This window comes from Mustela putorius, unplaced genomic scaffold, assembly GCF_011764305.1.
Source record: "Mustela putorius furo isolate JIRA1106 unplaced genomic scaffold, ASM1176430v1.1 tig00000193_pilon_pilon_pilon, whole genome shotgun sequence".
Lineage (NCBI taxonomy): Eukaryota > Metazoa > Chordata > Mammalia > Carnivora > Mustelidae > Mustela > Mustela putorius.
In genome coordinates, this window is record NW_025421309.1 from 1,015,298 (window position 1) to 1,031,585 (window position 16,288).

General features: G+C 44.5%; 1 protein-coding gene and 1 pseudogene across 5 annotated transcripts in view; both read right to left on the reverse strand.

Annotated features, from left to right (window-relative positions):
* ACACB (acetyl-CoA carboxylase beta) overlaps positions 1–16,288 on the reverse strand; it is a 122,094-nt gene that overhangs the window by 7,385 nt on the left and 98,421 nt on the right. For all 5 annotated transcript variants that reach the window (XM_004779103.3, XM_004779106.3, XM_004779108.3 and 2 more), the window contains 8 exons: positions 11,560–11,682; positions 11,175–11,444; positions 9,282–9,379; positions 8,135–8,255; positions 4,922–5,032; positions 3,753–3,896; positions 2,968–3,088; positions 1,427–1,523 (listed from right to left, as the gene is read on the reverse strand). In XM_004779103.3, the coding sequence (XP_004779160.1) occupies positions 1,427–1,523; positions 2,968–3,088; positions 3,753–3,896; positions 4,922–5,032; positions 8,135–8,255; positions 9,282–9,379; positions 11,175–11,444; positions 11,560–11,682 (1,085 nt within the window). The remainder of the gene's footprint in view (positions 1–1,426; positions 1,524–2,967; positions 3,089–3,752; positions 3,897–4,921; positions 5,033–8,134; positions 8,256–9,281; positions 9,380–11,174; positions 11,445–11,559; positions 11,683–16,288) is intronic.
* LOC101681524 lies at positions 9,386–10,454 on the reverse strand (annotated as a pseudogene).

Here is a 16,288-nt window from a genome sequence, read left to right on the forward strand (position 1 = left end):
AGCAGCTGAGAGGAGCTACTTCCTGAGCACTTGAGGCATGGCGAGTGCAACAGAGGAAGGGGGTTCTCTTTCAACTCAACTAGGTTTACACGGTCACCCATAGCCAGCAGCTACCACGCGAGACAGGGTGGGTCTAGGCACAGACCCATTTGGAAGAGTCGAGGGATGCCGAGCCTGCAAGAGCTTCTGCTCAGGGGGGATTCTGTGACATCAGTAACCGTCCCTGCAAGCTCCCAGCCGGCCCTGTGCCGGGTGCGACCCTGGGTTACTCTTGTTTATGCTCTCAGGGACCGTGGGGAGGGCAAGTCTTTCAAAAAAGGAAGGGTCTCCAGGCGGAAGGGGGAAAAGATCTCATTTGCGGTTTTAAAAAAGTGTTTTTAAAATAAAACACTTATGGAAAAGTGACCAGCTGTAATGCCTGGCTTCATGGTTAGTATTTTAATACGTATTTATTGCCTGGAGAGAAACAACAGCAACAATAAAGACAGTACTGGCAGCCCCTACCACTTACAGAGCATTTGTGATTGATTTTTTTTTTTTTTTTTATTAAGTAGGTTCCACGCCTGGCATGGAGCCCAACGTGGGCCTTGAACTTGCGACCCCGAGATCGAGACCTGAGTGGAGATCAAGAGCTGGCTGCTTCACTGACTGAGCCTCCCAGGCGCCCGCATTTATGATGTTATAAGTGCTTAACATTCATCATCAAAACAGTCCTCCCTTGTGGTTTAGTAGGATTATCAACCCCACTCTGCAGAGGAGGACGTGGAGGCCCAGAGAGGGTGAGTGACACAGCCGGGCTTGGCCTCAGGTCAGACTCCGGAGTTGGAACCCGTAGCAACGACATCGTGCCAGGAATCTGAACAGTAATTATAAGGACACTGCTTTGGGCTCTGTGTAGGAAGGATCTTGCTGGGAGCGGGATATATCTGAAAAGAGGAGGACTACACTGCTGAGGAGTGAGATGCTCAGCTCTGGGAGCATTCAAGCATTTAAGCCATCCACCAGCTGTGTGTAGACGAGGGGGTTTCTGACCCTGGCCCTTCTGAAAGGAAATTCCTAGTTTGGAGTGTGTGTGCTGTTTTCTGGAGGGAGCACCCAGAGCTGTCTTCTAATTCCCCGAGGGGCCCATGGCCCCTGTGGCTATGGATCCCTGCCCCAGGGACAGACACTAGGGGCCAGGGTGCTGGCCGCCAGCAACAAGCTAGCTGAGAGGTCTGCTAAGGCCCCAGAAAAATCCAGACTTTATGAAGAAGTTCATCATCCAGAAAACAATCCCCCAGGTTGGTTTTTCTTTCAGAAAATCCTGATGCCAAAGCAAAATGCTCTTGGGGGTCACCTGAGAGGAAAGGGCCTCTGGTCTAGTGCCTGGGGGTCCCAATGTCTGGGGAGGCTAGCTGAGTGCAGCCTGCCCCGTCTTCAAGGTTACCTTGCTCGTCCTGTTACCACAGTCTGGGCCCAAGGTGCCATGATTTCCTTGAAACTGCCATGGTCGAAGAATCCACTCTGCCAGGATCCCTTCAGAGCTGCAGACAGGAGGACAGAAGCCCAGGCCAAGGGGTGGGGTTGATGAGGGTCCTTAGGGTCTGCCTGGTGGGCCAGATAACCTGGCATTGACGGCCCAAACACCTGCTTCTCCAGAAAACCATACAGATCCCAATCCCGTTAAAAAACAAAACAAAACAACAACCAAAAAATCCCCCCAAAAAACAGGGCTGCAGAAAATACTCCAAGGCAGGAATTCAGCAGCTCCTGTCAATGCCAAACACATGGAGATCCTAATCCTAAGGATCAGCCCAAGACGCAAATAGAGTTGATGGGACACCTTCAAAAGGTGGGATTTGGGAAAGGGACCACGTGCCCCGAAAACCTCATATGCTGGCTGCAGCCTCACAACATTTAACATGGAGGCGGGGCGCATCGTCAACTTCTAAAAGGAAGCGATAATGAGACAGAGAGAGAGATGGAGAGAGACAGAGAAGAGAAGAGGAGGGAGGAGGGAGGATACGATGACGTCTGCTGCCGCCATCCCTGGACAGGGAGCAGTGCTGGGTCCATCACGGGGTTCGGAGCCACGTAACAGGAGGGCCAAAGCTGCCAGGGAGGAAAGCTGGGGGCCCGAACCCCAAGCAGCCTGGCCCCAGAGTCTGCTTGGGGGCTGGCCTGACCAGACGGAGAAAACGATCAGAAACAAGTTGGATATTTTATAATCAACTTAAAGCCACACCCCTCGGTGCTCACAGGTGAGAAAACACAAGAGAAACCCGAGAGGGGCACGCAAGCCGAGGGGCGCCCTGCGCCTCTGTGCCCCATGCTGCCCCCCCGGGGGGGCGCCCTCCTGCGCCACACAGCTGGACAGCCACTTTCTAAAGGTGGCAGCATCTGAAATTCTAGACTGGGGGATTAGGGGGATGGGGGTAGCTCAGCTTTCCTGCTCTGTTCTGGATGCTCAGAATGTAACCATACACCTCCCAGAGACAAACCGGCCCCTCTCAGGGGGAGGGAGGGACGGAGAGAATGTATGTGCGCACACATCTCTACGTGTATGAGTGTGCAGAAGAGGCTGGGTCGTCTGTCCTGGGTGAACCCCTGGAGGGCTACATCTGTAAGGTGGAGCCAAACAGAGAGACGGAAAGAAAGACGGAGAGAGGGGGTAGTCATCTCTGGGGACACTGATGTCTGCATTTTCCACCTCTGTAACCACGGGACAGTTTCAGGAGGGAGACCATGACCTGCGTCACGCTTCCCCTCCATGGACCAGCCCCAGAAACCAGAGGCTGCTTCTTGGTTAACAGCTCAGGAGAAGCATAGAGGAGAAAATCCCCATCCCTCCACGCCCTCTACATTTGATCTCGGGTGTACCCCTCTGGGACACGGGGCTAAGGATCCATGCTTCTGAGTCTTCCTTTGTCCCACGTGCAGAAAAGAAACCCAAGAGCCAGGTCCCAGGCAAAGAGCTTTAGAACTTACTCGGGTGAGGCTTTCCTGCAAGCAGCCACCGGGGGTCATACGGAGCCTTGGTCGGGTAGTACCCAACTTCTCGGTCAATGGGGTCCGTGGGTGTGATGATGGGGACTGGGCTGTGATTATCCTATAAAAGAAAACCAACTCAGTCTCCTTGTGCTCCCCAGTAATGCCTGCGATCTGCTTCTCCCCTCTGACCATGATCACGTCTGGTTAGGCAGGACAGCCCAGTCCGGACAAGCCAGTCATCACCAGTTTGAGTAGCATTTGGTGCCGGGCTCTCCACATCACTGCTCTGAATCATTGGGGCAATACCCCAGGGTAGGTACTCCTGTGATTCTCATTTCACAGATGAGGAAACAAGACGCTTGGAAAGAGTAAGAGACTGGCCCAAGGTCTTGCTGCTAGGGAGGAGGAAGCCAGGAATCAGATCCAGCCTGGCTGCAAAGCTCCAGAATTCTTTATTGGTCAGAGTTACCCCTTTCCAAAGCCACCCTTACAAAGGTATGAGCACATCAGGCTCTGTGCTCAATGGGAGCCTGCTTCTTCCTCTCCCTCTGCCTGCCATTTCCTCTGTGCTCTCTCTGTCAAATAAATAAATAAATCTTTAAAAAAAGAAAAAAAACAGAGCAAAGAACAGTGAGTACAGAGCTGGGAAGAGAGGAAGGAGTAAAGAAAAATGAACCGCAGCCGCATGGCAGAGCTCCTTGTTCCCCGAACTCCCACGCTACCCAGCTGGGGGAGCTGATTCCAGAGTCTCCAGATACAACGCTGCAGAGGGTGTACTGCACCTTTGGCATATAGGACAGCCACTCCAGGATGGTGTACACGCCCTCGAAGTCGTCCGGCACAGTGGTGTGGGAGACGCCGTTGTAATGCATGATCTGCACGCCGCCCAGCTGGTTGTTGGAGGTGTACACCTCTCGGCCCAGGACCTGCTTCAACAGGGTGCACTTAGCAAGCCCGGCCCGTACCCCACCCCCTCCAGGCTCAGGCCTCTTCCATCTGTTTGGAAATCAACTCCCTCCAGGATCCTCAACCTGCACGTGGCAGTGACCTGGGAGCTCTCAAAAATCCTGCCACCCGGGCTGCACCCAGAACCACTGCAGCAGAATCTTCGGGGTTGGGAGGCAGCATCAGTATTTTCCTTCGGTTTCTAGGTAATTCCAACATGCAACCCAATTTGAGAACAAGTGAGCCCACTGATGACTTGGGTCTTCTCACAAATCGAAACCCTACTCCACGTTTCTGATTCGGCATGTCGGCACTGAGGCCCGAGAATCTGCTTTCCTAATGGGCTCCCGGCGGGGAGCTGCTGCTGTGGCAGGTCTGGGAACCAGACTTTGAGAACTTCAGTGGGATTCTATCAGACATTATGTTACAAAGGCTTTACAGCCACTTGGGGTATGTTTTAATACAGTGAGAACAGCAGAATATCAAACTCCACATTCACCAGGAGTCAGGCAGACAGAAGACAAGAAGGAAAGACACTAAAATTTTAATAGGAGCAAAATTACTTTTGGCGGGGGGGCAGAGTGTCTCTTTCCAGTTTTCTATAATATGTAATGCCACATTAATAATTTTTAAATATTTAAATGGCAGTACACAAGACAGTTCTACCACAAGAGCCTAGTATTTCTTTTTTTAAATTTTTTTTTTTGGCTCATGGCGCGCTGGTGGCTCAGTGGGTTAAGTGTTTGCCTTTGGCTCAGAACATGATCTCAGGGCTCCCTCTCTCTCAAACAAATAAAATCTTTAAAAAACAAAATAAAGTGAAACAAGTTTTTTTTGGCTCAGGAGAGACCAAGACAAGTGCAAACTGGAAAAAGAGTTATACATCAGTAGGAAGGACACTGGTTTCATGCTGAGAAAAAGCCTCCATCAGGAGACAGTGGAAAGGTTACAAGTGAGTCCCCGTCCCCCACAGCCACCACCCCCTGTTCCTGCCCCACCCACTCACCTTGTTTAGCGCGCTGGCTCCCGTCAGGATGATGTGAGAGTTTTCCACCTGGATGACTCGCTGGCCCAGCCTCACCAAGTAGGCCCCAATCCCCACAGCTCGGCAGGTCACCTGTGGAGACGGAGATGGGGCCCTGCTAAATTCCCAAGGCAGGCATGCCCCACTCCCCATGGTGGGGGTCGGGGGAGGACAGGCCAGGAACCCACCAGGCACACATGGAAGCTACAGCTTGGCCACCTGGTCACCTGACTGGTGACCAAACAGCATGGGCACAAGCCAGTTCTTCAGGCTCACCTGACCCTGGCTTCCGGAAAGAATATGGTTAACAAAGAAGAGTGTGCTGAGGCCAGATAGCAGACATGGAATGTTCTGGTTCTTGCTTCATCCAAGGCCTAGCTCTTATACATAGCTCTTCTGAGCCAGTGTAGTCTCTCACACAACCAAAGGATGCCTAGGAGCCAGGGCGAAACTGGTGAAATCGGAGTGAGGTCTATACCAAGGTAAGGGCGCTGAGCCAATGTCAATGTCTTGGTCTTGGTAATGTACTGTGGTTACGTAGGATACGTAACATATGGGGGACGCTAAATGAGGGGGACAGGGGAACCTCTCTGTACTGCCTTGTAACATCTAGAGAGTTGCAGACTATTTCAAAATTATATATATATATATAATTACATAATTATGAAAATATATATATTACATAATTAAGAAAAATACAATTATGATACATATATGATATATATAATTATATATATTATATAGGATACATATAGTTATTATATATTATATATAATATATATTATTATATTGTTATAATATTATATATTCATAAATATATATACTAAAATATATTATATAATTATTATATAATATAATTATATATTATTATATTTTTATTATTATATTATATAATTATATTATATGTATTATTATTATGATTTTATATATTATATATAATTATAATATATATTATATACTGTGATACATATGTATCATATATAATAGTAAAGTATTTCAAAATCATATATAATTATATATGATAGAGATAAAACATCTATTTTAGAATATAGAAAAATATACATATCTTTATAGATTTTGGAATATATAATATGTAAGTTATTTATATATTTATATATATGTAATATAAATAATATATAAATATATATATATCCAAAAGTATATATTTTTTATTTTGAATATATATTTTTATTTTGAAATACATATAAGGTATCTAGAAAACAAGCCTAAGGAAGACACCCATGGCCAGCATTTTCCACCATGGAAATTGAAGATCCAAAATGGAATGTAAAGATAAGGTCTTGAATGACAGTATACCATGAAAGAGTAGTACTATTACTAGGAAGAGCAAATATTTCTGGAAAGGCTAAGGGAGGGAAAGGGGAGATATTCATTTTGTGCCAATCAAAATCAGATAAAAATTCTCCTAAATACTCAGTACCTTTTTTTAAAATTTAAATTCTAGTTAGTTAACCTATAGTGAAATACTGGTTTCGGGAGTAGAATTCAGGGATTCATCACTTACCGACAACGCCCACCGCTCATCCCCCAGCTGGCCCATCCCCCACCCACCTCCTTCCATCAACCCTGCGTTTGTTCTCTATCATTAAGAGTCTCTTATGGTTTGTTTCCTCTCCCCCCGTTTTTCCCCTTTCCATATGTTCATCCGTTTTCTTTCTTAAATTATAGATGATTGAGATCATATGGTAATTGTCTTTCTCTGACTTATTTCACTTAGCATAATACACTCTAGCTCCACCCATGCATTTGCAAATGGCAAGATTTCCTTCTTTTGGACAGCTGAGCAATAATCCATTGTATAAATACACCACCTCTTCTTTATCCACTCATCAGGCAGTGGATACTGGGGCTCTTTCCACAGTTTGGCTATTGTAGACATTGCTGCTATAAACATTGGGATGCATGTGCCCCTTCAAATCTGTATTTTTGTCTCCTTTGGGTAAATATCTAGTAGTATGATTGCTGGGTCATAGGGTAGCTAAGCCTCCAAACTGTTCTCCAGAGTGGCTGCACCAGCTTACATTCCCACCAACAGCATAAGAGGGTTCCCCTTTCTCCACATCCTCACCAACACCTGCTGTTTCTTGTGCTGTTAATTTTAGCCATTCTGACAGGTGTGAGGTGGTATTTCATCGTGGTTTTGATTTGTATTTCCCTGACGGTGAGTGATGTTGAGCATCTTTTCACGTGTGTGTTGGCCATCTGAATGTCTTCTTTGGAAAAGTATCTATTCATGTCTCTTGCCCATTTCTTAACTGGATTATTTGGGTTTTGGGTGTTGAATTTGATAAGATTGGACCATGATTCAAACACATCAACTCTAAAAAGATACATTTCCGATAACTGTTAAAACTGATTATGAATCATGTTTCAAGGATATTAAAGACTTGCCATGGATGGTTATGGGTGTAAAAATAGCACTGGGATTCTGTAAAAAAGTGGTGTATCTGGGGGTCTTTATCTAGCAAAGATCCACCCTGGGCCATCCAGAGGTGGTAAAACAGGACAAGGGGCTTGCTTTAAAATACCCACAAACATGGGATGCCTGGGTGGTGCAGTTGTGAGGCATCTGCCCTCGGCTCAGGTCGTGATCCCAGGATCCTGGGATCGAGCCCCTCATGAGGCTCCCTGCTTGGCGGGAAGCCTCCTTCTCCTTCTCCCTCTCCCCCTGCTTGTGTTCCCTCTCTTGCCATGTCTCTGTCAAATAAATAATGAAAATCTTTTAAAAAATAAAATAAAATAAGATATGCACAAACAGGGGCACCTGGGTAGTGCTGTCAGTTAGGCATCCAACTCTCGGTTTCCACTCAGGTCATGACCTCAGGGTCATGAGATAGAGCCCCATGTCAGGGTTGGCATTCAGCACAGAGTCAGTTTGAGTTTCTCTCTCCTTCTCCCTCTGCCCCTACCCCCCTGCTCTCTCTCTCTCTCCCCTCTTCTCTAAAATAAATTAATGAATCTTAAATATATATATATACACATATATACACATACATATATGTATAAAGACATATATATGTATGTATGTATGTGTATGTATATATATATATGGCTACATGTTGCTAATCGCCGGAGCTGTGTGATGAGCACACAAAGCTCTTTTCTTCTGAGACTGCTTTAGAGATTCCATGAGACAAAGTGGAAAAGGAAAAGGAAATAAAATAGGAAACTCACCAAGCTGATGGTGACTATCTCTTCATAAGCCAGGGAAGACTCCCCCGCAATCATGCCGGAGCCCCTGAGATTCTCTACGCCCACACCACTGTCCTTCCCGATGATATCCGTGATGACATACCTTCATGAACAAAACATGGGTTCAAGATTGAGCTCTAGCCCAGGGAAGTTCAAGGATGACATATTTCCCCAGAACCCAGGGCAGGGGGGATGAGCAAGGGGAGGGAACAGAAGGTGGTAAAGCAGCCAGAGGTGAAATGAAAGCAGGGGTCTAAGACCCTCATAATTGGCCCAGAAGTTCCTAGAAGGGCAAGTGCAGCATCTATAATTATCACCCTTCCTACCAAAGATGTCTGCCTATTTGGAGGCTGTCCTAATGAAAGGTCATCCTCACCCTACATACCTCCACAAACAATCTAGAATAAAGTGTGGTCTACAGAGTGACGAGGAAAGGCGCTTAGTTCACAATCAATCAGTCAAGATTCTATCGCCTAGAAGTGAAACACTGTACGGCCTAACCCCTGTTACAGATTCACAAGACACTGCTGCAGTCAAAACTTCTGACAAGGTCTGCAGTAAAGATGCTTGTTAGATCCCATTTAAACCAGGGTTTCTCAATGTACTTGGTTCTTCACCATCCCCCACAACGTATCACCAACTAACGTTCCAGAAAACCTAGCCTGGGAAATTATGACTTTGTCAACTTCATTGGGAAAAAAACAAAAACAAAAACAAAACCCCACAACATTCCCTAGAAAAGACAGCTGGCAACCTTGGACCTCCTCACAGAGCAGACCCCTTCCCTGCCTACACCTTTCCAGCTAGATTAGCTAGGCTAATTTGGTCATAGATGTAACCTTGCAGCTCTAGGGACATCACGGGAATCCAAGCTAATTCTTTCCTGTGTGAGGTACTATATTTGTGAAAGCCACGACTCACTCTGGATGGCAAGGATGGGCTCACCCTGAAGAAAGTCCCACATGTCTTAGTCCCCAGTGTCCGGAAGGCCCGGGGATCCCACTGTACAAACACCATCATCCCGTATGAAAACATCACCCACAAGCCCAGAGGCAAAGAGAGGGACTGCCCATCAGTAGCTGAAATCAACCACAGGCAAAAGGAAGGAGCTACGTGATAACTTACTGACCTGGATTCTCCGTCTTCCTCGATGTGTTTACAGTGGACAGAATTCAGGGAGCTGACTGTGGTGTAGTCTTGGGGGGTCAGGTACAAGTACTTAAATCCCTTAAAGAAATATACATCAGTGAGGCTATGAATCCAGTTCCCTGCACTAGACAGCTACTGGTTTGTTTGTTTTTTTTTTTCACCGTATCCATTATTTTTAATGTCCAGCATTTATAATACGAGGGCCAGAGCTCTCTCCCCACCTCAAGTTTATAAGTTTTCGATTGGCTTGTGAGGCCAATAGGGATACTTCTTCTTGTCTAATTTGGTTTCTGGGAAGGCTTCATTCAGGTCCTCAATGGTCATCTGATCAAATGGAATTATGTTCCTTAGCTTCTCCAGCTCTTTTTCGTATTCCACAATCCTGGCCTTTGAGAGAGACAAAAACTCAGCACAACTTTTCACATCTTCTTTTTCTTCAGTGTCCACCTGAACAGTGTATTTATATCCTCTGGCACAGGAATCTTCAAGGCATTGAACTTCTTCTCAAAGTCATCTACCAAGCCAGCCTTCGCCACATTGGCCTTGTAGTAAGCCCAGTTGATAGCAGGGGGTTTCTCAGGGAGAGTAGCCAACTTGGAGGTAAGTGTCTCATTCCAAGATTTCAGGGAGTTAGCAATGGCATTCTGGTTTCAGGGTATGTTCTCCTCAAAAGCTACCCAGTCAATGGTTTTTAGAGCAAGTTTTCGCCCAGCCACCTTGAGATCCTTCACTGACCCCGGCTGCCCAGAGTCCACAGCAGCAAGGAATGGAGACTGCTGTTTGTTTTTTAAAAATGATAACATTGTAAGGGCAGATGTTAATAAGGAGTTAACCATGTGTTAACAGCACCACTGGCATATCTGATGTTAATTCTATATCAATAACAGCTACAGACTGAAGGTCTGATCAGTGCCAAGCACTTTCTACTCATCCTTACCCATTTCTCCTGCTCTGAATCAGCTCCTTTTCCTCCAAATCACCTCTTCATCCCTGCTCCCCCAAGGTGTCTGTTCTGACTTTTTCTCCTTATTGATAGCTCCCTCCATGAAATGTTATCATATAGTTTATGTACCACGTGTATATGCATTATGTATACACATGCATGTACACGTGTGTGTACATATGTATATATGCTTTTTACATGAAAAAAATAATTTTGGGGGCGCCTGGGTGGCTCAGTGGGTTAAGCTTCTGCCTTCGGCTAGGGTCGTGATCCCGGGGTCCTGGAATCGAGCCCAGCATCGGGCTCTCTGCTCAGTAGGGATCCTGCTTCCCCCTCTCTCTCTCTCTGCCTGGCTCTCTGCCTACTTGTGATCTCTCTCTCTCTCTCTCAAATAAATAAATAAATACATCTTAAAAAAAAAAAAAGAAGAATTTTTGCCCCCCTTTGGAGGAACCAATACCACCGCCTGGAGGAAGCCTACTCTGGCTGCAGAAAAGACCTGTCCCCTGTATTTCCACATCACAAAATGGGATCTTTTTGCTCATTCGACTTGCATTTTATTTTGGCTAGTATCTCTCCATTTTCTGGATGATTTCTGAGAATCCCCTGCTGCCAGAAACCAAGTCTTACCTTTGCCTCCCTACTGTACGCCACATTCAGGGGACGCTCAGGCTACATTAGCTCTGTGTTTATCAACTTCTCATTATTATTCCCCTCAGGTGCCTTTCCAGACACTTTTTTCCTGATTGTCACTCCCGTCCGAGAAATTTTTAGACCGATCTACCATAGGTCTTTTCTGTGCTGTACATGTGTATCTGTGCTTTATGTGCAAAGCGCACCAAGATTCTTCCCGCCCGGGTCCCCCACCCCAGTGGGCACTATCACCCCCACTGTGGGGCATTACATCACCATGCTGGTTTGGAGACGTACTTTGTTGGGGTCTCCTGGGTCCACCCAAGCCACCTGGAATATATGCTTGATCTCCTCTGCGAGGCCGATACCGGCCCCACTGTTGGCTGCAAGGTAGATTCTGGGGATGCCCTCTGCCCGGGCCATCTCCGATGCCCGCAGGTACAGGAGGTCTTCTCCCATGCCAAAGGACCCAATTCGGAACGTGATGTCATTGCTGATGACGATCACGTCCCGCCCTTCCGGATACTCCGGAGTCTTGAACCTCATTTTGAAGGCCACCATGCCCACCTGCCAAGGAGATGAATGCACAAGGAAACATGGTTTGTTTTCTTTGGGAGTGGGGGGCAGGGTGTTTTTTGAAAGGGTGAGTCTAGCCAGGGGTCACGCTCCACGGAGTTCCTACCTCATTTCCCCCAGGAAGGCGGTTCATCTCCACTAGCTGGCCCTGGGGATCCAGCACGAGTTCAGTGTATGTCAGGATATCCTTAGGGTACTTGTCTGGGGTGCCCCACAGTTTAAAGAGAGCCTGGGGATAGGGAAAGAAAGAGAAAACCCAAAGTTCTCATTAGGGAGGCACATTTTCTAGTTCTTCTTCTCTTTAAATTATGAACTATGGATGGAGGCTCCTGGGAGTGGCTGTCGGTTAAGCCTCTACCATGATCTCAGGGTCCTGGGATTGAGCCCCGCATCGAGCTCCCTGCTCAGTGGGCAGTCTGCTTCTCCCTCTGCCTGCTGCTCCCTCTGCTTATGCTCTCTTTCTCTTGCTCATTCTTATCAAATAAATCTTAAAAAAATAAATTATGAACTATTGAAAGCACACAGAAAAACATGCAGAATAAGCAACACCCACGCCCCATCTGGTGGTTTTCTCAAATCATAATTTTTTCGTGGCTGCTTATGAATTTTTTTTAAAGGGATAAGAGAAATGCAGTTGAAGTCCCTGGTGTACCCCTTCCCCAAGTGCAGATAATCATTGTCTTGAATTTAGTGTCCACTGGTCCTGTGCATGTTTTTATGCCTTTTGTTATACAGGCATAAATTTTAAACACACGGGGGTACCTGGCTGGCTCAGCTGGAAGGTGTGCAACTCTTGATCTCAGGGTTGTCATTTGAGCCCCATGTGGGATGTAGAGACATGACTTAAACTTAGTTTTTGTTTTTTTTTTTTTACAAGATTTTGTTTATTTATTTGACAGAGAGAGAGATCACAAGTAGGCAGAGAGGCAGGCAGCAAGAGAGGAGGAAGCAGGCTCCCCACTGAGCAGAGAGCCCAATACGGGGCTTAATCCCAGGACCCTGAGATCATGACCTGAGCCAAAGGCTGAGGCTTAACCCACTTAGCCACCTAGGCCCACCTTAATTTTTAAAAATATTTTATTTATTTATTTATTTGACAGAGAGAGAGATCACAAGTAGGCATGGGGCAGGCAGAGAGAGGAGAAGCAGGCTCCCTGCTAAGTAGAGAGTCTGATGCAAGGCTCGATCCCAGGACCCTGAGATCATGACCTGAGCCCAAGGCAGAGGTCCAACCCACTGAGCCATGCAGGCACCCCTTAAACTTAATTTTTTTAAATATTTTATTTTTAAGCAATCTCTATACCCCATGTGGGTACCCACATACCCCAAGACTAAGAGTCGAATGTTCTTCCAACTGAGCAAGCCAGGCACCCCCCGACAGGGCTTACACTTTAAATAACTGTCTTGTGATGGACACACCCTTCCGTACCTTGCCCTTTCGGCTCCCCCATGTGTTTGAGAGATTTATCCACACTGAGAAATTTAACTCTATTCATTTTCTTTGCTGTTCAGTTTCCATGGTGTGAGTAGATCACAACTTACCTATTCATAACCCTTTTTAAGGAACGTTTAGGCTGCTTCCAATCCTACAGTATTAACAATAGGGCTGTAATAAGCATTCTTTTTTTTTTTTTTTTTTAAGATTTTTAGAGAGAGAGGGAGCTAGCACGAGTGGAGGGAGGGGGAGAGGGACAAGCAGATTCCCTGCTTAGTGTGGAGCCTGACGTGGGGCTCAGTCCAGGACTCTGAGATCATGACCTGAGCTACAGTCAGACATTTGATGGTGCCCCCCAGCCACCCCTGTAATGAGATCCCGATGGTCTCTTCTTATAAACATGGATGAGAGTCTCATCAAGGGAGTACCTAGGAGTGGGATTGCTGGGTCACAGGGTTTGTAAAGCTTCAAGTTCACTCGATATTATCAAACTGCTCTCTCAGTTTTTCAAAATGCTTTACAGTCCCAGGAAGCAAGGGTAAGAACTCCTTTTCTCCATATGCTTGCCAATACTTAGTTTTGTCAAATATTTTCACATTTATCCATCTGCTGGGTATGGGTATTGGGAAACTAAGCCGTACTTCATTGATTATTAGCAAGGTGAGAGCCTTTGAATATGTGTACTGACCATGTGAGTTTCCTTTTTGCCAATTTCCTCCCGTTTATAACTCCTGCTCATATTTTCTGTAGCTTTGTTTTTCTCTAATTGACTAGTGCTCTCTAGACAATCTAGTTGTAATCCGTTGCTAGTGATAGGCATTGGGACATATTCTCTCTGTCTGGGGCTCATCTTTCGTCTTTTGCATAAAGAACTTCAAAATTTTAATATAGTCAAGTTTATGGGTCTTTTCCAGTACAGTGGAAGCTCTTAACTGACTCTCTTGAAACTTACTTCTGTATACTAGATAAGGTAGAAATCAAGATTTGCTTTTTCCATTTAGGAGCCCTCCCTTACCTGTGGGGGAAATGCTCCAGGACACCCAGTGGAGGCCTGAAACCTCCAACAGGACTGAATCCTCTATGTACTATGGTTTGTTCATATGTACATACCCAGGATAAAGCTTAATTTATAAATAAGGCCTAGTAAAATAATACTAATAAAAACAATTATAACAATATAATAAAAGTTATATGAACATGGTCTCTCTCTCCCTCAAAATGTCTTACTGCACTAAACCCATCCTTCATCTTGTTATGATGGGAGATGATCAAATGCCTACGTGATGATGGGGCACCTGGGGGGCTCAGCGAGTTAAAGCCTCTGCCTTTGGCTCGGGTCATGATCCCAGGGTCCTGGGATCGAGCTCTGAGTTGGGCTCTCTGCTCAGCAGGGAGTCGGGCTCTCTGCTCTGCCTCTCTGCCTACTTGTGATCTCTGTCTGTCAAATAAATAAAATCTTAAAAAAAAAAATGCCTACGTGATGAGACAAAGTGAGGGGCATGATGTAGGCAATGTGACAGAGCGTTAGGCTAACACTGACCTTCTGAGCATACGTCAGAAGGAGGATCATCTGCTTCCAGATGGCAGCTGACCACAGGTGAGTGGAATGATGGAAAGCAAAGCCATGGATAAAAGGGGCATACCGTACCTTTTAGTGAAGTTGATCCCCTTAATTCATCATCCCACCTCTGCATTCTGCCAAGGCTCCCCTTATGAGTGGATCTGATTTCAGGCTCTGTGCTATTCTTCTTTTTTTTTTTTTTTAAGATTTTATTTATTTATTTGAGAGAGAGAGACAGCATGAGCAGGAGGGAGAGGAGGAGGAAGAGGGAGAAGGAGATTACTCACTGAGCAGGGAGCCCAGCATGGGGCTCGATCCCAGGACCCCAGGATCATATCCTCAGCTGAAGGCAGACGCTTAACCGACCGAGCCACCCAGGTGCCAGGCTCTGTGCTGTTGTACTGGTCCACTCATCTAGCTCTATTACAACACACTGTAGTAAGTACTGCTACTTTAAAACAAGTAGTGACACTGGCTAAGATGAGTCCTCTTTGCTCTTTTTCAGTATTGTTTTTGCTATTCACAAGCTTTTGCTTTTCCCTATGAATTTTTAAGTTTCACCAAAAAACTTTGGAATTATACTGAATGTATTGATTTGGGCAAAACTAATAGCTTTACAATATTGAATCTTCCCGTCATTCATGAGCATGATAAACCCCTCCATTTCTTTAGGCTTAAAGTGTTTCAAGAAAATTTTAAAATTTCCTCCATAAAGGCTTTGTATGTTTTTTGACTTATTCACAAGTAAACTTATAGTTGCTTTTACTGTTGTAAACAATATTTTTGTCAACTACATTTTACAGCTTCTGCTGGTCGATGAGAATGCAGTTAAGTTTTGTACACTGATCGTGTACCTAGAAATCTTGCTATATTATTTCATTGGTTCTGTACATTCTTGCATTTCTTATATAGAGATTTACAACATCAGCAAAAACACCATTTTTCTTTTTTTCTTTTGCATTTCAGTCTTTACACCTTTTATTTCTTTTTCTTGCCTAATTGCACTGGCCAGAAACTCCAATAAAGAATGTTGAATAGATACGGTAATAATGGATATATCTGTCCTGTATCTATCTAACATTTATTTCACCATTACGTGCTATTAGTTTTAGATTACTATCTTTTATAGAGATAAATTCCCTTCTATTCTTAGTTCATTTAAAGTTTTTAGTATGAACAGAAACTATCTTCACAAATACTTTTTTGCATCTATTGACAAATTTAAATTTAAACTTAAATTTAAATTTAAACTTAAATTTAATTTTTAAATTTAAATTTTTTCTTCATCTATTAGTAAGATAAGTTAATTAATAGACTTCCTAATATCAAATCATATGAACAGGATAAATCCTACTTAGTCCAATTAAAAAATAGATCATTACTGGATTTCATTTACTAATATTTTATTTATAATTTTTGTGTCCATATTCATAAATGAGACAACCAATTTTCCTTCTTCTAATGTTCTAATCTGGATTAATATTAAGGTAACAATAACCTGATAAAATGAGTGAAGAAGCATTCCCTTTGTTTTTTTCCTACTCTCTAAATAATCAGTACACAAAGGAAATTATCTGTTCTTTAAAGACTAGATAGAAATTGTAAAGCCATCTGTACCCAATTTTAGTGGCAGATTTTTTTGAACTATTATTCAATTTCATTAATGCTAATAATCTATTTATATTTTCTATTTCTTCCTGAATCATTTTTGATAAGATATATTTTTCTTGGAAATTTTCTTTTGTCTAAGTTTTCAAATAGTATTTTCCATAGTATTATGGTTCTTTATGTAAAAGAAAAGGGATGGATTTGCTCCTGATTTGTCTTCTTCTTATCCTG